This window comes from Salvia miltiorrhiza, chromosome 3 (genome assembly GCF_028751815.1).
Source record: "Salvia miltiorrhiza cultivar Shanhuang (shh) chromosome 3, IMPLAD_Smil_shh, whole genome shotgun sequence".
Taxonomy (NCBI): domain Eukaryota; kingdom Viridiplantae; phylum Streptophyta; class Magnoliopsida; order Lamiales; family Lamiaceae; genus Salvia; species Salvia miltiorrhiza.
The window spans coordinates 50,497,530-50,518,618 of record NC_080389.1 but is presented as its reverse complement, the minus strand read 5'-3'; the positions used below and the strand labels follow the sequence as shown (position 1 = coordinate 50,518,618).

Below are 21,089 nucleotides of genomic sequence, written 5' to 3'. Positions count from 1 at the left end.
AATTGGAATACGCAAAATTGATCAACGCACAACACATAAATTTTAAAAACAGATTTTCGTCCTCTAATACAATGATCTAAAATAAGTGTAATCAATAAAATAAAAATGATTAATTAACCTTTAAGCAATACAATTGTGTGACGCAAGGCACTCCAAGAACAGCCAAGTCATCTATGGTATTTTTAGCCGAAGCTCCTAATACTCGATATGGTTATATTTTGTTAGGATTCTATAGATAAAAATATAAGTGCTAACTTTGTTAAATTTTAAATTGAGGGCTGTAGAGAAAAGACAGACATATAATTATGATTCTGTTATATTATTTATAAAGAGGAAGCTTTAAAGATTAAATGGGGGCGTATAAAATCAGTCCTGAACAAAACTACAACTACTTAAAAAAGAAAGGGTTAATGGCCTGTAAAACCACGAACTTTGAACGAATTTTGGTTTTAACCTCTAACAAAAGATTCTGCTTGTAAAACCACAAACTTTGAAATCTTTCTGATTTTGACTACGGGATAAATTTCCGACCAAAAATAGGTTGAGTTGGCAGCTTGAAATCCAGCATGTCTTAATCGACGATGACACAAAAATGACGTCGTTCTTTTAAAAAAGCAAAACGACGTCATTTAACTAAAGAAAATAGATTAAAATATCACATAAGCGGCTGTAAATTATCTCATAGTCAAAATCAGAAAGATTTCAAAGTTTGTGGTTTTACAGGCAGAATCTTTTGTTAGAGGTTAAAACCAGAATTCGCTCAAAGTTTATGGTTTTACAGGCCATTAACCCAAAAAGAAATGCAGATTTATATTGCGTTCATTGTCAAATAAACTTCAATCCAAAAAAATTTGTCAAATAGACTTCAATCCATTTTTTTTTTTTGTCAAATAGACCTTTTTTGTACAGTGGTTTTCTTTGTATAGTGGCTTACTTTGAATTTTTCTTAGAAAGAGAAAAGGTCCAAACCAAGTGCCAATTATTTATAAATCTAAATATAATATGAAAGTCGCATCATCACCTCTCTCTTTTTTTTTTCGAACTGAATTGAGAGAGATTTGTTGATTTCTTATTCGTGAGCTCGAATGCATGCCAATTGGATTATACAATAATGTAGTGAAATAAGAAGCAAGAGTAGGGAAAATACAAAAGCGGCATGAATGTTAAGATTTATTTATTTATTTTTTTTGAGAGGGAAAAGAACTTATATTAAGGTAAATCGGAGATGACAATATCTGAAAGCCACAAAGGAAAAGCCAGAATGTTAAGTTAGAAGAACAATTCTTATAGAATCCAAACACTAAACTTATGGCTCTTCATTTATGAAGCCAAAAATATAAAATTGACGCACAAACCAAGTAATTTAACAAGAGAAGGTACAATTTATTTATTGGCCATTGGCACTATTTATTTAAGTGCAACGGTAGTTTACAAGGTACAATTTATTTATTGGCCATTGGCACTATTTATTTAAGAGCAACGGTAGTTTACAACACTTAATTGACATCATAGATATATAAGTGTAAATAAAAAGAGGAGGAATGTGATTATAATTTAACCGGCGGTGGGTGTACGAACCACGATCCCCCAATCGTCGACCCAAACCCACACACGGTCGCAGCGGAAATCCTTGGTAACCGGAGTTCCGTCTTTTAGAACTATCGCATCCACTTTTCGATTTTCTCTCTCTATCACGACCGCCGCATCCTCTCCATTCTTCCCCACCAACTCCGGCCACGAATTCTTCCCTATACAAACATTCGTACTAAAAATTATACCATATATATGTAATCAAAATAAATGTAGCTAGCTAGAGAGAAGGTGGTTCTTGCCTGGACACGAGCTTGCCATATCTACTATTAATTGATTAATTTTGATAAATGATGGTAAATATATGGCACATACTTCACTCCATATTTATAGAGAGAGTAAATTGTACGTTTAGAATGAACTTTGAAAAATTGCACGTCATCTGCCGATTTTGTTGATTGGTGTTAATCATTTGGACTTTTGCTTGTTATGAATTTGTGAGGAGATTTATTTATATGTTTGACTTTGGTCGGCCTAACCCTATCTCATCTACTTTGGGTTCCCATTTGACGGTCATATATTTCAATCTCTTTTAGCAATCTTCTTGAGTTTATATTAGCTTATTTCAAGAAATCTCCACGAGTTCCTGGAAAAAATAAAAGGAACAATAATAGAAAAAAAGAAAAATCATGTGGGTAATCTGACTACCGATTCTCCATTAATCTATACCTATTGTAATTCTAAAAATAGAGTATATCTTCACCTCAAAAAAAAAAAAAGAGTATATCTTATGAATTTATACGAGATAGTCACAATTATGATAAGAATTATGACTAGTCACAAAAAAAAAATGATAAGAATTATGATATGATATTTTTTTGACTTTTGGGTTAGGTCGGCCTAACTCGATCGGTCTCTTACTTATGAACTTATACATTATTTTTGTGTGTGGAGCTAAGCAAAAAAAGTTTCAAATAATTTAATCGATTCATTTTTTTTTCTCTTTTAAAATTAATCTATAAATTAATATTAAATTAACTAAAAATAAAATCATAATTATTGTCTAGAATTTCAACAATTATTTAAAAATAAATAATTAAACCATAATCTATAAAAAAATATTTCTATAAAAATACTAAATAAGTAAGAATATAATAATCAAGTACTAAATAACATATTAGTAGTTGAATAATGAGATATACACTTATTTTAATTGTATATCTACAAAATTATTATATCATTAAAATCAATTTTATCTCTATCTTTATCACAATATTAAGTTAAGTAACAGTGGAACTATGTGTCTTCTACTTTACATTATAATAATAATAATAATAATAATAATAATAATAATAATAATAATAATAATAATAATAATAATAATAATAATAATAATAAGGGTTAATGCCGTGAAAAACCATGAACTTTGGTGCCATTTCAAAATTTTCCATGAACTATTTTTTTTATCCAATTTTCCATGAACTTAAGGGGTTGAACAATTTTTCCACAATTTTCAAAAATCCCCAAATTGAATGCTGACATGGCATTTTTAAATAACCTGAAATATGACATGGCACCGCCGGACAGGAACCAAAACGACGTCGTTTCATTGGGGGTAAAACGGCGTCGTTTTTACCTTAATTCCACCGGAGGATTCGTCGACCTCGTTAGCCCAGCCCATGAAGAAGTCGGAGATTATGCAGAGCGGCGGGGCGCCGTCTCTGGCGGTTATATCGCGGATTAGGGCGCGGAAGGGGGGTTGGAGGGAGGTGGAGGCGCGGAAGAGGGTGGCGAGGAGGTGGAGGGGTACGGCCTCCGAGTTCTCTGTGTCCGGAGGGAGGCCATGATCGGCGGCGGAGAAGGGGAGGTCGGAGAAATGGATTTGGGGGTTGGAATTCTCTGCAACTTCACCAGCACAGCAACAACAGAGATAGATGGGGGATCGAGCGAGGGATAGAGAGGCGCGACTGGCGGCGGCGACTTGCCCTTTCGTCGCGGCGGAGAAGGGGAGGTCGGAGAAATGGATTTGGGGGTTGGAATTCTCTACAACTTCACCAGCACAGCAACAACAGAGAGAGATGGGGGATCGAGCGAGGGATAGAGAGGCGCGACTGGCGGCGGCGACTTGCAGCTTTCGTCCTCCCAATCCTCCACCGACTTGTAGATCTGAAATGGGAAAATTTCCACCGACTTGCTGATCTGAAATGAAAAAATTTAAAAACCCTAGGAAGTTTGTAGTTTGAGAATTTGGGAGAAAATGGAGGAAGGAAAGAGGGAGAAGAAAAGGCGCCGGCCTCGCGGCGCCGGATGCGGCGAAAACCGGCGACGTCCGCCGGAGGAGAGCGAGAGAGAGACAAGAGAGAAGAGAGAAAACGTAGAGAGAGAGAAGGGTGAGGAAGAAGAACAATTCGTGCTTTTTTTTTCCATGTGGAAATTTTTGGTCCACATAAGCGCCATATCAGCTCGTATTGCCTAAAAATTGCCATGTCAGCCCGGAGCTTCACCGGAGGAAAAATTCGTGGAAAAATTGTTCAGGCGTTTAAGTTCATGGAAAATTGGATAAAAAAAATAGTTCATGGAAAATTTTGAAATGGCACCAAAGTTCATGGTTTTTCACGGCATTAACCCTACTTGGTTTTTTGTTACATAGACGAGCACTCTTTTTCCTTGCTATGGGGTTTCCCTTTGAGTTTTTTCCTAGCAAGGTTTTAACGAGGCTCGGCTCTTAGTCTGCTTGGTTGTGCTTTCAAGGGTTTTGGGTCGTTTTTTCTTTTTCTATAAAATTTTATTTCACACACACACATACACACATATATATATATATATATGTGTGTGTGTGTGTGTGTGTGTGTGTGTAGGAGATGGCTATAGTAAAAATACATTTTATTGTATAAAATATGAACCATTTTCAGCCCTTAGATCATCAAGATCCACGGTTGATTCATCACCTTATTGGATGAATTCATGGTCCTGAGTTCGAATCTCATTGGTGAAACGAGAAACCAACACCTAAACTAGAAAGCAGTAAACGACACCGGATTTACGTGGTTCGGTCGAGAAGACCTACGTCCACGAGGTGTTGGGGATTTTTTCACTATACTTCGAGAGAATTACATTTTACAAGAGATGAATGAGTAAAAAATGAGATGATGCTCCTAACCCACTACTAAGTCTCTATTTATAAGCATGTAAATAAGCCTTAGGGCCTCAAGCCCATTCCCTAATATAATTGGGCTTAAGCCCCTTTAATACATTGACCTTGGTCTGAGTCGCCTATGCTTGCTTGACTACGCCGGAAGCTCTATTATTTCTTTTACTATCCCAAGTCTTCCATTAAACCTGCACTGGTTAGCTTAATAATAATAATACTAATCATAAGCATAAATAGAAATGTTCCCATTATATAGTGCACAGCGCTGGTGCATATTTCAGTCCTCATCAGCTACTCCTCCCCTGGTCTGGTTGAACCGGGTATTCTTCGTGTTCAGCCAGCCAAGTATTGTTAAAGCCAGCGCTGTGCTGTTTTCCTTAATCCCTGCAAATCATGAAGACATAAGAGTTTTAATATTATAAAAAAAGCAGAGATAAGCATTTTCCCCTTGACTTTGGAATTGTAGTTCCAAATTAGATTTCCTTCTTGTTTATTGAATGTTGACAAAGATAAATAATTTCCATTTCTTTGGGCGCAAAAGAAGACCAGCGCTGAGAATACCCCATATTGAATACTTTGCATAGATAGGCAATATAAATGCTTTGTGTTGGATGAATCAGAAGACCGTTGCAAGAATACCCGAATAACATAAGAGGACCCATGTCGAAGCTGAGAAATATGATACTCTGATCATGTGAGGAAACCCATCATAAATATTTGACGAGTTTGAACAGTATACCCTGTTGTTGAGCACGTAAGAAATCCAGCGCATGAGAAGACCAATAGATGACAATAGCACGCCAAAAAGGCGGCTTATTTCTCGTTGAGCAGCGATTAAAATAGATCAAAGCAGCCCATAGAGCAAAGGCGCAAAACAGTGTAGCCCGTAGAGTAGAGCAGAGAAATTCCTATCAGATCAGAGAAATGCTCGTCAGAGCAGCCCGGTCAGAGCAGAGAAATACCCTTTCAGAGAAGAGAAATGTCCCTCAGAGCAGCCCGGTCAGAGCAGAGAAATTCCTATCAGATCAGAGAACTGCCCGTCAGAACAGTCCTGTCAGAGCAGAGAAATGTCCCTCAGAGCAGAGAAATGCGGCAGAGCATTGAAATCCCGACAGATGATTGAAATCCCGGCAGGGCATTGAAATCCCGGCAGAGGATTGAAATCCCGGCAGAGCATTGAAATCCTGACAGAGGATTGAAATCCCGGCAGGGCATTGAAATCCCGGCAGATGATTGAAATCCCGACAGGGCATTGAAATCCCGGCAGAGCATTGGAATCACGGACGGCGGCAGAGCATTGAGGTCACGGACGGCGGCAAAGCATTGGGGTCACGGACGGCGGCAGAGCATTGGGATCACGGACGGCGGCAGAGCATTGGGGTCACGGACGGCGGCAGAGCATTGGGGTCACGAACGGTGGCAGAGCATTGGGATCACGGACGGCGGCAGAGCATTGGGATCACGGACGGCGGCAGAGCATTGGGATCACGGACGGTGGCAGAGCATTGGGACCACTATAGAGCAGTGAAATCACGGTAGAGCAGTGAAATCACGGCAGAGCAGTGAAATCATGGTAGAGCAGTGAAATCACGGCAGAGCAGTGAAATCACGGTAGAGCAGTGAAATCACGGCAAAGCAGTGAAATCATGGCGGAGCATTCCTCAGCTGCTTCCCTCCTTTGTATGCATTCCTTTGCTGCTTCCCATCCAAGCTTGAACACTCTGCGCGGAGCATGGAAGACCCGGGGGGGGGCGCAACCAACTTTCTCGGCTTACGATTAAATAGTAACCCTCTGCGCGGAGCATGGAGGACCCGGGGGGTGCAACCAACTTTCGCGGCTTACGATTAAATAGTAACCCTCTGCGCGGAGCATGGAGGACCCGGGGGGTGCAACCAACTTTCACGGCTTACGATTAAATAGTAACCCTCTGCGCGGAGCATGGAGGACCCGGGGGGTGCAACCAACTTTCGCGGCTTACGATTAAATAGTAACCCTCTGCGCGGAGCATGGAGGACCCGGGGGGTGCAACCAACTTTCGCGGCTTACGATTAAATAGTAACCCTCTGCACGGAGCATGGAGGACCCGGGGGGTGCAACCAACTTTCGCGGCTTACGATTAAATAGTAACCCTCTGCGTGGAGCATGGAGGACCCGGGGGGTGCAACCAACTTTCGCGGCTTACGATTAAATAGTAACCCTCTGCGCGGAGCATGGAGGACCCGGGGGGTGCAACCAACTTTCGCAGCTTACGATAGCTTCCCTCTGCTCTTCCCTTGACTTGCTTAGAAGCAATTTTGAATTTGTAAATTGGGGACTACGGGTATACACCCTACTCCCCCCTCTGGTGGCATGTGCAATGCTCTGCATGAATATGTTAAGTGTGTGTGTTTGGTGCTCATGCTTGTGATGATTGTGAGAGAGTTAACATAACTACAATTCCCAAGTAACATAATTCCAGTTGCACTTCAAGCCCTAGCACATATGCAGAAGGTGTGCAGCTTCGTGTACTTAGTCAATTCATAATCCAGCCCTAGGCACATATGCAGAAGGTGTGCAACTTCCAAGACATAATTATTATTGCATAAATCCCAGCACAGATCATATAAGTCATGGTTTTGCCCAAGTAAAGAAGTAGAATATTTCCCCAATCCCTATCATGCTTACATGTTCCCATAAAATACCCTAAGATCATAATTTTGCCTAGTGATAAAGAATAATACTCCCCCATCATGCTCACATGCTTCCACGAGATAAAGTTCAGCGAAGTACCTGAATTACCACTTACAAGTGGTTTATCGTTTTCATGTTATGGCGGTTCCCATATTTTGTTCAAGTTTTTTCCCCCAGAGATGTTTATCCTGTGCTATAAGAATTCTTAAGCAAAAGTATTAGTAAAATATGAGAGCCCCTTTAAACAGGGCTGTAATCCCATTATTGAGAACACTCAAAATTTTGATCATGTACACCCATAAGAAAACAATCACATGTCACTTTGAGGTTGTATTTCCCTAATTAATCATCAGAATCGACACTCGAGTGTTTAAATCAACACCAGGCAAGAAATTTGTGGGAGAAACATGATTGATTCACAAAAGATCAACAAAGCCGAAGGAGACGAACAAAGCAATAATTGCACATGCACCTTCAGTTTGCATAATCATTTCCCAATTAACTCAAAACCAGACGGAGTTGAGAGAGAGATATAACCCAACTTCACCATTGACAAGCAAGTCGCCATTTTCTTCGCCGAGCTATTCTCCCTATCACCGGCTCGAGGGAATATACCTTATCTTCTTGTTTCACTAATTTATTTTTCTCTTTTGCTATTTTGTCTTGCTCCACTCCACATGACCCTCGCATTAATCAGCAAGTAATTGCAATTAACTATTCAAATACAGAATATATCCTCATAAGAATGAGAAATAAATTACTAATTATCGTCCATTTGGTCCTGTCTAGAATTTAAGTTGAATTCCACCAAGGTAAGATATAGGCAAAAGCAACAATTGTAATTCATTTACCCCAACAATATTCATTTTCACAAGAAGACGATCTTTGAGCCCGTATGTACCCAAATCAAAATTTAACGCAGTTAAGCTAACAAAATTCATGACAGATAACGGATGACTTGTAAGGAACAAGCCTTTCACTATAATAACCAACAAATATCTATGAACATCAAAATTCAAGTATGTTTCACAAGTTCATTTAACATGTCGAATTGTCCCCAGACAAGTAAATAAAAATCATCAAATTGTATCACCTCGAGAATTAGATGAAAATCCCAAACACGAGTAAAATAGTTCACCACTTAACAGTGCAATTTCTATGCTTCAGATTCCTAATCAGGCAACTAAACTCAGCAATTCCCTGCGTGATAGCATTGAACCCTCACAACAAAGCAAATTTTATGCTTCAGAATCCCAATCGGGCAACTAAACTCAGCAATTCCCTTCTTGATAGCATTGACCCCTCAAAACAAAGCATCATTTGCCCCAAAACCAAAGCAAAAATCAGAGCTAAACCTATTCGAAAGCATGACCGATTCATAGAATTACAACAAAGTGAAGACATGTAACTTAGCTTTGCAAAATTGAGCACAGCTGGCTATGCTACCGAGCAGAGCAGCGACAGGGGCGAGGGGCGGCGGCGCTGGCTGCGCTGCCGAGCAGAGCAGTGATCACCCGCCAGAGCAGAGAAGTTCCCGCTGTGGCAGAGAAGTGCCCGTCCGTCAGAGCAGAGGAGTTCCCACTGTGGCAGAGAAGTGCCTGCCCGTCAAAGCAGATAAGTGCCCGTCCGTCAGAGCCGAGGAGTTCCCGCTGTGGCAGAGAAGTGTCTGCCCGTCAGAGCAGCGAAGTGCCCGTCCGTCAGAGCCGAGGAGTTCCCGATGTGGCAGAGAAGTGCCTGCCCATCAGAGCAGAGGAGTTCCCGCTGTGGCAGAGAAGTGCCTGCCCGTCAGAGCAGAGACCCGTCAGAGCAGAGAAGTGCCCGGGCAGAGTAGAGAAGTGCCTGCCCGTCAGAGCAGAGCAGCGACAAGGGCGGGGGCTGTGGTGCTGGCTGCGCTGCCGTGCAGAGCAGCGACGAGGGACAGCGCTGCTGGCTGCTCTACCAAGCAGAGCGGCGACAAGGGCGAGGAGCGGCGGCGCTGGCTGCTCTGCCGAGCAGAGCAGCGACGAGGGCGTGGGGCGGCTACGCTGCCGAGCAGAGCAACGACGAGGGAGAGAGGCGGCTGCGCTGGCTGCGCTGCCGAGCTTCTATGCTGGATTCCGATGGGAGGAATCTGAATTTTCTTGCGATGTAAACCCAACAACTGTGATTCCAGTGGGCATCAGCCCCTCCTCTATACCTAAAACCCAAAGCAACATCAAAGTAATATCAAGCCCAAAAACAGAGCGGAATCACAACACAATCTTAAACTCAAAATCAGAGCAAAATTATGATAATATCAATCCCGAAGCATAGCAAAATCTCAAAGCAATTAGAGCAGAAATGTAGTGAAATCAGTCTTCAAATCCAAGCCAGATTGCAATAATATCAGTTTCAAGGTCTGCGTGAAGATCATAAGAAATATTAATGAAATGAGTAAAAACAATTAGGAGAGTCCTGGAGATGTCTCCCTTTTCTTATGGAAGTGTTTGCCAGCGACTGGCGTTGCTTGTACACCCAGACAGCGGCGATTTGCTCGCCGGAAAAACACAGTCAGCAGCGAAGGATTGAGAAGGAGCCGATGGAGCTAGGGCTCGGCCTCTGCAGTCTGTGTGTGAGGGAGAATCTTCGTCGATGAGAGATTCGGAATCAGTTGAGGCGGAGGAACCTTCCTTCAAAGGCACCGAGACAGCAGGCGCAGCTTGGTCGGATTTCATAAATGGCGGTGACACCTCGGTGGAAGAAAAGTTAGGGCCCGATTCAGGGCTTTTGTGCAGCTTCAGGTCGCGAGAATGTGCAACGAAATTTGACCACCCAATATTATCGATGATTTGCTTTTACCCTGAATTGAAGAAATCGGACTGGAGAAGACGAGAAGTCTGTAGGCGTAGCTTTGGTCGCGGCGGCAACGCACAACATGAATCAACGACAGTGCGCGGCTTTTGCGCAGCGGCGGCGCGCGGTTCTGTGCTTTCACGAAGGCCTGAACGGCGTTGCTTTGTCCAGATTTAGAGAGAATGACGAAATCGGCGGTGGCGTGATCGAGCAACGAATCCTCTACCGCTGTGGAGAGCCTCTCCAGTGCTCGGCCGGAGGAAGGCGGCGATTCGCTGGCTCTGGAGGAGTATCGATCCACTGGCGTATCGGAAATGACCACATTCCACCGGATTAGAGACGGCCCAATTCAGATCTGGGGGTCCTCCAATTTTTTTTATTTTTTTTATGAACAGTAATCTCCTCCGGTAAATAGTAACCCCCGATGAACAGTAACAAGCAGTAACCCAAATCCCCAATCGATGAACAGTAATCAGTGATGAACAGTGAATCTCCCCATTTTTTTTTGTAAGCTCGCCGGAACTCACGACGTAGCTCCGATCCTTTCCCACAGACGGCGCCAGTTGGTGAAACGAGAAACCAACACCTAAACTAGAAAGCAGTAAACGACACCGAATTTACGTGGTTCGGTCGAGAAGACCTACGTCCACGGGGTGTTGGGGATTTTTTCACTATACTTCGAGAGAATTACATTTTACAAGAGATGAATGAGTAAAAAATGAGATGATGCTCCTAACCCACTACTAAGTCTCTATTTATAAGCATGTAAATAAGCCTTAGGGCCTCAAGCCCATTCCCTAAGATAATTGGGCTTAAGCCCCTTTAATACATTGACCTTGGTCTGAGTCGCCTATGCTTGCTTGACTACGCCGGAAGCTCTATTATTTCTTTTACTATCCCAAGTCTTCCATTAAACCTGCACTGGTTAGCTTAATAATAATAATACTAATCATAAGCATAAATAGAAATGTTCCCATTATATAGTGCACAGCGCTGGTGCATATTTCAATCCTCATCACTCATAGATAGCAAAAAAATTATTTTTCGCAATTCATACCGTTATATAGTGAATTCATACGTGTTTTACCTAAAATTCATACATTTTTGCTGGTTTGTAGTTTTTATTTTAAGAGCTGTTTTTACTGTAGCCCTTATATATATTTATAAGAAAAACAATTTTAGAAATAGTAAGTTATTAGATTTGGGTGTCACATTTTTACCCCTAATTTCTTTCTTCTTTCAATTTCTACCCACAATTCCAATTCAGCCACCGCCGACATCTCCCTCGGCCTCTCTTCTCTTCCGGCGGTGATGAGACATGTTCGCTAATTTCTTAACACAACGCAAGTGCACGAGTGCAATTGTGAATAGTGGCAACCAAGGTCGAATCGACAAAGACCAATTAAAATCAGTTCATATCCTGGATTACTATTCTCTATTTGGACCGAAAAGATGAGTTTTTATTTTTAAACTAAATAAATAACCAACAGGAAAATAAATAAATCAAGCTACGAAACAGATATGAGAAGAATTTCTCAAGGCAAAGGTTTCAACAGATTCTCATAACTAACAAGTTCAATTCAATCATCAAGATGATTTCTAAGGCAATCTCAAAGCTAGTCTATACCCACTCTCATGGCATACAAACCGTTGATTATATGCAAGGCTATCGTCTTCGGTTCGCACTTCTAACATGAAACTCCTAAAAGCTCATAGGATTAGCGCCCTCACAAATATCAATTCCCTTTAGAATTAAAATAGATGTGTTCTATATATGTTCTTAGTTCAAGTAATAATTATCATCTCTCGATATCAAATTAAAACCTATGATTATGCTAAATTGGTGGTTAATCAATAAAGCAAACAATATAAACAAGAACATAAAAATGAATAACAATCTCGATTGATTGAATCAAACAGTCATAAATTCAAATCATGTTTACTCCCTAAACCCTGGGAAAAAATGATTCTAGCCACACATAAACATATGAACTAGAATCAAAGTCTCAATAAAATAGGAAAACATTCAACAATAAAAATCGTAGTAAAATCGAGAATCTTCAGTTCTTGCTCTGGCTCCGTTCTCCGTCTCTCACAGCTCCAAAAGATAGAAAATATGATAAAAGGTCCCTTCAATATGTTTCTGGGGAGTATTTATATGTCCTAGGTCTTGTAGCTCTCAAAAATACCCAAAATTGCGTGAACATGTAAAAATTCAGAAATTTGGGTGGAAAAACAGCATCTCGCGCGGCCCACAAGGTGTGCCCGCATGACGAAACAGAACTCCTGACAACTTTGCACATCGATTTTGTTTTGGCTCGTTCTCCCTCGTCCGAACTCCAATTTATGATCCGTTTGCGCTCACGAACTCCTCTCGAGACGTATTCAGCAAATTCTTCAAAATTATGCTTCATTATTTCTAAAAATTCGTTCAAACAACAAGCAAGTGACAAGTTCTTGACCATAAACCAATATAAGCTTAAATAAACCATCAAACACACAAAATCCTCAAAACTAAACATCAAAATTGACACACCAAGAGTTAAAAATGCATGTTTATCAAGGCCGCCGGTCACCTCTTCTTCGCTTGAGGCGGCTGCACCGGAGAGTGTTAAAGGGAACATCTATTTCCTCAAGTTCCTAAATCTTCTCAGATCCCCCGACCCCGAAACCAAAAAAGGGAAAACAACAACTTTCGGGAAATATTAGAATAGAGCAGTGCTCTGCTCTGTGACCTCCGTCCAATGCGCCGCTCACCTCCGCTCCGCCAACGACGCGCCTCTCCAGTCGCCATCCCCATCTCCAACATTCTTCACAAATTTATACGAAGCAAACACTTTAAAAGCCTGATTCTGCTTATTTAGAATATGATTTAAGCTGCCACAAGCTCTCAAAAACCCTCTTAATTGTCCTACAACTTTTCTTTTTGAATTTCTCTCCTTACACACACACCTTCCTCCCTGAATCTTGATTCGACCAAAGAAACCTTTCGACAAAAATGATAAGGTATTGAGTTTTTCTTTCATTATCAGTAAACATTAAAAAATGGAAGTTCTTACAATTACTCATTTTTTGAATCATGATTTTGTAATTGAATAAGAATTAGTAGATATATTTGCATATTATTTCGTTATTACTTGTTCTTTGATGCTTGTATATATATCTATTTAGTATACACATTTAAATTCTTTGAATAGGATGGGTCAAAATGATTTTGCTGCCGCCTCAAGCGAACAAGAGGTGACCGGCGGCCTCGTCACCGCCGGAAGAGAAGAGAGTCAGAGGGAGATGTTGGCGGTGGCTGAATTCGAATTGAGGGTAGAAATTGAAAGAAGAATTAAATTGGGGGTTAAAAAAAATTGACTAACGTTTGACTAAAAGAGGTTAGTCAAATGGGCTTAATTGATCGATTTTTCGGACTTTGGGGGCCTATTTGCACACACAGTGAGTATGTATAGCAATACGCTATAGAGGCCTATCTGCACCTTAACCCTTGTTAATATTATGAACTTAAAATAATAAATTCAAAATAACAAATTCAAAATAATAAAGCTAACGATCCTTTAGAACGGTTGTTATCTTAGAAAATTTAAAAAAATATACTCCTTCCGTCCACCAATTAAAGCCCCATTTGAGGTGTGCACGGAGACTAAGAAAACTGAAAAAAGTGTTGTGAATGAAATATAAGGGTAGTTGACTAAAGTGATAAAGTAGTTGACTAAAGTGTTAAAGGTATTGTGTGGTTGGTCCATGATGCGTCTTCGACTTTTGGGCCATTTGGCCCTCTTTTTTCCTTTATTTGTGTCAGTTCAGGTCTGTCCGGGGGAAAAACGAAGTTGTGAAGGAAGGAAGGTCAGTAGCGAAAACGGAAGAAAAGCGATCAGAATGGGCACTACCGAGCCCAGATTGCTAAGTCATGTTTACCAGCATGGAGCTTCGGCCAACAAGTACCTCTCCAATTCAACTTGGGGCATGGGAACCTGGAGCAACCACCTGGTATAAGCCACACCGATAAGAGCAGTCAGTCTGATCGCTACCAGAAGAAGCAGACAGCCAGAGCCATAAAAGGAAGGTCAATCTCGGGGATCTCATGGAACAAGCGGAAGGTTGAAGAAGAAACTGGAAGGATCGAAAGAATGGGAAGGTTTGACTAAGCTTGCAGCTGGACGCCATCTTCAATCAGGATCAATCAAAGATCGAACTAATTAAGGAAAGAAGATCCCGGCGAAGATTTGGAACCGGCGCAGCTAGGGTTAGGCCTCTACCATCCGGCAGTATAAAAGGCTAATGTTGTGCAGCGTGGAGAAGCTCTTGGAACCCCTTGAAACTTTTGCTACTTTAGTTATCACTTTAAGATCGCCGTGTGTGGCATCCAAAACATTTTACAATTCCGCATTTTCCCTTTTCCGTTGTGTTATTACTTTTGGACAAGTTCGAAGGCTTGAAGCCTAGGTACTATTTTATCTATTTCAGCATTTCATTTCGTTCTATCATGTGTTTAATTCTTTTTGCATTTATGAATTGTGTTATGTGTGAGTAATCCCCTTGGTGAGGTTTTAGGGGGTGGAAGTAATTGTTGTTAATATGTAAACATTCGTGAGGCACTTGTTCTTTCGGTTGAATCTCGTGGTTCCGGAAGGATCTGTTCGACATCATGGGCAGTAGGGGCCTAACGGGTGATCTCCGTTCGGTAAAACGCTGTCCATGTCAAGCAAAGGCCAGGACATACCAAAGTACAACAATTGGTATGCCCAAGACCGAGTAGCTGAGCAGCGTCAACAAAAGGCGTTGTAGATCCAGAAGGTGGGGAAAGGGTTGATGGGATACACTGCCCTCCCTCAGTCTTGGGCTTCTCTAGAGACCATCCATCAACTGTGACGAGGCATAAAGCCATGGTTATCAAACGAGGAAAGCAATCTCGGCGCCGTAGCATGTCTATGACTGGTCGGCTAACAAAGCCAGAAATAGTTGAGTCCAGGAGGCATGTGTCACTAAAAGCACGGAGTTGGGGACTTCGGGAGAGAAGGTTGGTGAGGGCCATACTTGGTGAGTAACGGGTATGACTACTACCTAAGGAGAAGTGAAGCACTGCCTTGTGACCGGGGATTGTGTGACCTTCGGACCAAGTGACCACAATGAGATCAACCATCCTATATGTGAAGTACAATTCCTTGAAACGCCCCAATGTCTTTGGGCCACGCCTTGGAATTGTATGGATCATAGACGGATCATCAGTGTGCCTATGACCGAAACAAATGTTAACAACAGTTATGACCTAACCGAATAACCTCACCCCTTGTTATTATTGATCTTGTTTATTTCTTGTGCAGAGTATACAGATTGAGAATTGTGACACCTCAGTTTGTCGTAGGAAAACAAAGCGGTTCATCACTCCCTGTGGGATTCGACCCTGCGCTTACCGCTAAGACTAAGTTCTTATCGTGAGAAGTAGGAGCGTGTATTGTCCGTACTGGGCTTACACAGGTATTTTGTCCACACCGCACGACGGGTGTGTGCCAGTCCACTAGTGATAAAATGTATAAAGGTAGTTGACTAAAGTAATAAAGTAGTTGACTAAAGTGTTAAAGGTGTTGTGTGGTGGTTCCACTAGTAATAAAGTGTAATAAATATAGAATATAAAAATGATAAAGTTGTTATAAGGTGGGTCCATTAGTGGCAAATGGTAGTAAATATAGAAAAAGAAGAAGACTAAAAAAGTACAAAAAGCACAATAGAGCTTTAATTGGTGGACAAAAATTTAAGTGCAAGTAGGACTTTAATTCGTGGACGGAGGGAGTTTGTAATTATTAATTTCGGTCGTAGTGTAAGTATAAATGGTCTTACGCCCGCCTTGGTAACGACCGAAATTTTCGCTCGGATCATCAGGTTGCATAAGAGCATATAATATTGTAAAAAGGAATTGAGTATACTAAGTACATCCGAGAATCTTCGAAGTGATGAGAGAGAATATTATAATTGGAGTTTTTCATATGTATCGTTCGGCGAAGGAAGCCGCACGTGACACATTGAGCAACCTATGAGGGGGTCTCTTGATTTTTCTAGTTGGCTTAGGAACATGGCACGGAATGACATTGAGTAATACATATTCTTAGCATTCCGCTAAAAAAAAAAAGAGTAAATCAAGTACTAGGAGCTTTAAAGCAATAAATATCTGTACAAATTTCATTTGAAATGAAAGTAGATTAAACTTCAGTTGATAAAAGGGCATCCATTACATGTTACGTTGTTTGTTTTTAATGAGGGTATGCTGCTTGTCCAGAGTAATTAAGCTAGTAAAAGCAATCGCTATAGCAGAAACTGGAAAATGGGCAAGATCAGCAAAAAGTGCTTCTGTCGTCCCTGCAATAATAGTAATTAGAATGCTTGAAAACATAAGATGATCATGTAAATGACTGTGTGTATATATATGTATTTGCACGTGCGCATGAGACAAAGAAAGAGAGGGACAAGATGAAAACCAGCTTCATAAATCTTGAAGAAACCAATAGTTAGGACCATTGTCCCTGAAAAAGAATACATTAACTACTGTAAAAAAAGAGATGCTCACAGACAGGTGAGAATCGGGTTAAATTTTGATCAATGTCATGAGAGCTAATGTTTTGATCCCTCATGTTTCCAAATTGTTCTAGTCTCTAGCTAGGCAGATTGAAATTGAATCCAAGATGACCTTGCTTTATTAAATTATAGCATTTACATGCACGGAAAACGTTTTTATATTTTTATATTTATATAAAATTGATACCAATTTAATTATTATATTTATAAATATAATAAAAAAATAATTTTATGAAAAGTCATAATGTGAGCAAAAAGAACAAAACAAAAAAAAGAAGATTTTTTCACAAAAAGATGAGAGATAAGAGATAATTTTTTAAAAAATTTAATCTTTAAATAAAGGGCGAAGGTGCAGATTCCCCCCTGAACTACACCCCCCTAGAGCTTTTAGCCCCCCATACTCGGTCAAAGCGCGTTGACCTCCCCAAAGTCTCGGAAGAAGGGTGCAAATAAGTCCCTCCATTAAACGGCGTTTAAACGCCGTTTTCTTTAATCTTTTTTTTTTTTAATTTCTAATGGGTCCCACTCCTCTCTCTTTCTCTCTTCTCCACTGCCATTGTCATCTCTTACGGGATCTCCGACGAAGATGTCGCCCTGCATCTCTCACTCTTCTCCAACCCTTCGCCATCAACTGCCACGGAACCGCCACCTGGGATTCCATAGCTTCGATCTTCAGAAGAGGACATCGGAGGCGGTGGACGCGGAGGCTTGCTGGTAACGGCGGCGGCTTCACTTCTGTTGGGTAGATTCAGGGAGAAAAGGGAAGCAGGGGCGGTGGGGGTTTTGTGAGCAGAGGGAGGCGGCGGCATCTCCGCCGTCGCCGAGGAAGGAGACGGCGCCGCGTGGGGCGGCGTCGATACCCAGATCGAAGAGTGGAGTCGGGAGGGGGGAGGGGGATTCAGGCGGCGTGGTCGTTTGAGATACGGACGGCGGCAGCGATTGAAGAGGAACGGTTGAAAGAGTGACGGGTTGCGGCTCTCTGCAACTGCCGGAGTCGGGCACGCGGCGACGTTTGGCTCCGCCTGCTGCTGTCGTCTGCCAGAGGAAAGAGATGTGTGGTGTGCGTTTTCAGTTTGTGTGTGTGTGTGTCGTGTGGCAGCTTGAGGGAGAGAGCATACGCGAGAGAGAGGGAAGTCAGGGCGGCGGCGGCCGGCGCTGTCTACCCTACCGGAGAAGAAGAGAGGGGGCTGTGAGTAGAGTGGTGGGCCCGCTTGAAAATAAAAAAAAAATTAAGAGAGACGGTGTTTAGACGCCGTTTCACCCTAGGACCTAATTGCACCCTTCTTCCGAGACTTTGGGGAGGTCAACGCGATTTGACCGAGTATGGGGGGCTAAAAGCTCTAGGGGGTGTAGTTCAGGGGGGAATATGCACCTTCGCCCTTAAATAAATGTAACTCTTACATTTTAAACCAAATATTAACATAAAACATATCAAATTAAAGTTCATATCGTGATATTTAATTAATTTGATATGCATATTAAATATTTGGGCAAATATCATGAAAATCCCTGAAGTATACCCGTTTTATCAAAAATACCCTGAAACTTTCAAAATGTTCTCTAAACCCTCAAAGTATCAGGTTTTTATCAAATATATCCCGCATCTATTTTTCAGTCACAAAAAACGTGACGTGGCTCGCCTGGTGCCACAATATAATTTATATTCTATTTTTTAAAAATGCAATGGCAAAAACGACGTCGTTTCGTACCATATCATTAAAAAAAAATCACTCTGAAATTTAAAATTCACTCCTATCGTGTTTGAAATTCACGCTAATAACCTAGAATTAGGGATAAACACGATAGAATATGGTATGAAACGAAGTCGTTTTTTCCATGTTATTTAAAAAAAATATAATATAAATTACATTGTGTCATCCGGCGAGCCGCATCACGTTTCTGGTAACCGAAAAATAGATGCGGGATATATTTGATAAAAACCTGATAGTTTGAGGGTTTAGAGAACATTTCGAAAGTTTCAGGGTATTTTTGATAAAAATGGGTATAGTTCAGGGGTTTTCATGATATTTACCCTAAATATTTTATAAATAGTCGAATTTCACAATTTTAGAAAGAAATAAAATAAAAAAATAAGAACATACAGAAAAAGGAATAAATAAAAATTATACTTTACAAATAAACCTTCAATTTTATTATAACTACAAAATTGTCATTTATTAATTTTGAAATTAAATATTACATTCTTAATATATTATAAATTAGTATTATGTAAATATAAATTTCTAAATTATTTACAACGAATGCCTATAAATTGTACACACACACACACACACACACACACACACATATATATATATATATATATATATATATATATATATATATATGGTGGGGTTAATATAGAAACCCCCCTTAAGATGAAAACTAGGAACCTAATCATGACCCTTTAAATTTTAGATCTAGTGGTTAGGATTTATTCACTTAAAAACACGCCTATTTTCTAGTGATTAAGTTGATAGTGCCGTCCTTTTCTTTTCAATTAATTAGAAGGTTAGTTAAGTCTTTTATAATATTCTTATTTAATTAAAGAGCCATTAACAGCAGTGAAATTTATTTGTTCATTGTTCCACGCCTATTTCAATGCACCAAATCAATCTATGCATTTGTAATTTCAGCTATGCAACATAATAAAATAACTATGCATTTACAAATATCTGGTGTGTACTATTAACATTATCTAATTAAACACGTCTATTTGTTCCACGCCTATTTTAATTGTGTTGCATTCCATTTTATTTTATTGCATAATTAATTATGTCATTTATTATAATTATAAGTAGATTTCATGTGCACAGTAAATTAAAATCATTGCACATATTTGTGAATGCATATGCAGCTTCAGATACTAACTATGCAATTAAAATTGATACACTATGCATTTCAATTTTTTACTTGTGCAACACTGGACACTACATCAACTATGCAATTTCAGATACCAACTATGCATATGCAATTAAAATGAACACATTATGCATTTATATTTTTCATTTGTGCAACATAGTACACTACAACAACTATGCAGCTTCAGATACCAACTATGTTTAATGCAACACAAAAATGATTCATGCAACAGTGATAAAATAATTATGCAACACAATAACATGTTATGCAACTATATATTTACTATGCAATTGTATGCATTCACACATATGTGCAATGATTTTAATTTACTGTGCACATGAAATCTACATATAATTATAATGAATGATATAATTAATTATGCAACAAAATAAAATGGAATGCAACACAATTAAAATAGGCATGGAACAACTAGACGTGTTTAATTAGATAATGTTAATAGTACACACCAGATATTTGTAAATGCATAGTTATTTTATTATGTTGTATAGCTGAAATTACAAATGCATAGATTGATTTGGTGCATTGAAATAGGCGTGGAACAATGAACAAATAAAATTCACTACTATTAATGGCTCTTTAATTAAATAAGAATATTATAAAAGACTTAACTAACCTTCTAATTAATTGAAAAGAAAAGGACGACACTATCAACTTAATCACTAGAAAATAGGCGTGTTTTTTAAGTGAATAAATCCTAACTACTAGATCTAAAATTTAAAGGGTCAAGATTAGGTTCCTAGTTCTCATTTTAACAGAGGTTTTTATTAGAACCACTTCCTATATATATATATATATATATATACATATAATTCATTATGGAATTTTAAATGATTATAATGTGTTTAATTATTTTAAATTCATTTTTTATAATATATCAAATTAAAGCTTGTATCATGATCTTTAATTCAAGATCCATATTGCATATAATTTCATGAACGCGGATTTTAAAAAATAATGAAATTAAAGATAATAAATTAATAAATATACAATTTTTTTATGCACAAAATTATGTGATATTTCCACTTTCATAAATCCAAATGCAATTTATCAATCTATTGCATGAATCAAAGCAGTTTTTTGGTGCCCCTTTCTTTCAAACGTGGGACATGTAATTTTAATTAAGTTAGTTTACTTAATTTTTGCATATATACAATAGGGTCGCATTCAATGGAGACCATTTCTTATATAGAGAATGAAGACCAAATCAAGGCCATTCATCTCAATCCAATCAATGATCCAGATTATTTCATCATTTGATTTTTCATGTAATTAAATAATGGTTAATTACATTTATTTAATCCAGAAAGGGCAAAAACGTCCACTCAAATCTACTGAAATATGGGATCCCATTGAACAAATCCCGAAAATTCATCTTTTTCCATTCTGGGACCTAATCCGTCAATGAACATAATAGATGAACATTAGTATGTTCATTGTTTTCCTACGAACATTTCGACGAACATCAGT

The 21,089-nt window shown here is 39.6% G+C and overlaps 1 protein-coding gene across 1 annotated transcript; it reads right to left on the bottom strand.

The window, feature by feature from the left end:
* Window positions 1-1,359: 1,359 nt before the first annotated feature.
* Window positions 1,360-1,991, bottom strand: LOC131014164 (proteinase inhibitor). Its single transcript, XM_057942048.1, has 2 exons — window positions 1,833-1,991; window positions 1,360-1,748 (listed from the first exon to the last, which is right to left on the bottom strand). The coding sequence occupies exons 1-2, from the start codon at window positions 1,849-1,851 to the stop codon at window positions 1,555-1,557; spliced, it is 213 nt and encodes a 70-aa protein (XP_057798031.1). The 5' UTR covers window positions 1,852-1,991; the 3' UTR covers window positions 1,360-1,554.
* Between the last annotated feature and the right edge of the window lie 19,098 nt (window positions 1,992-21,089).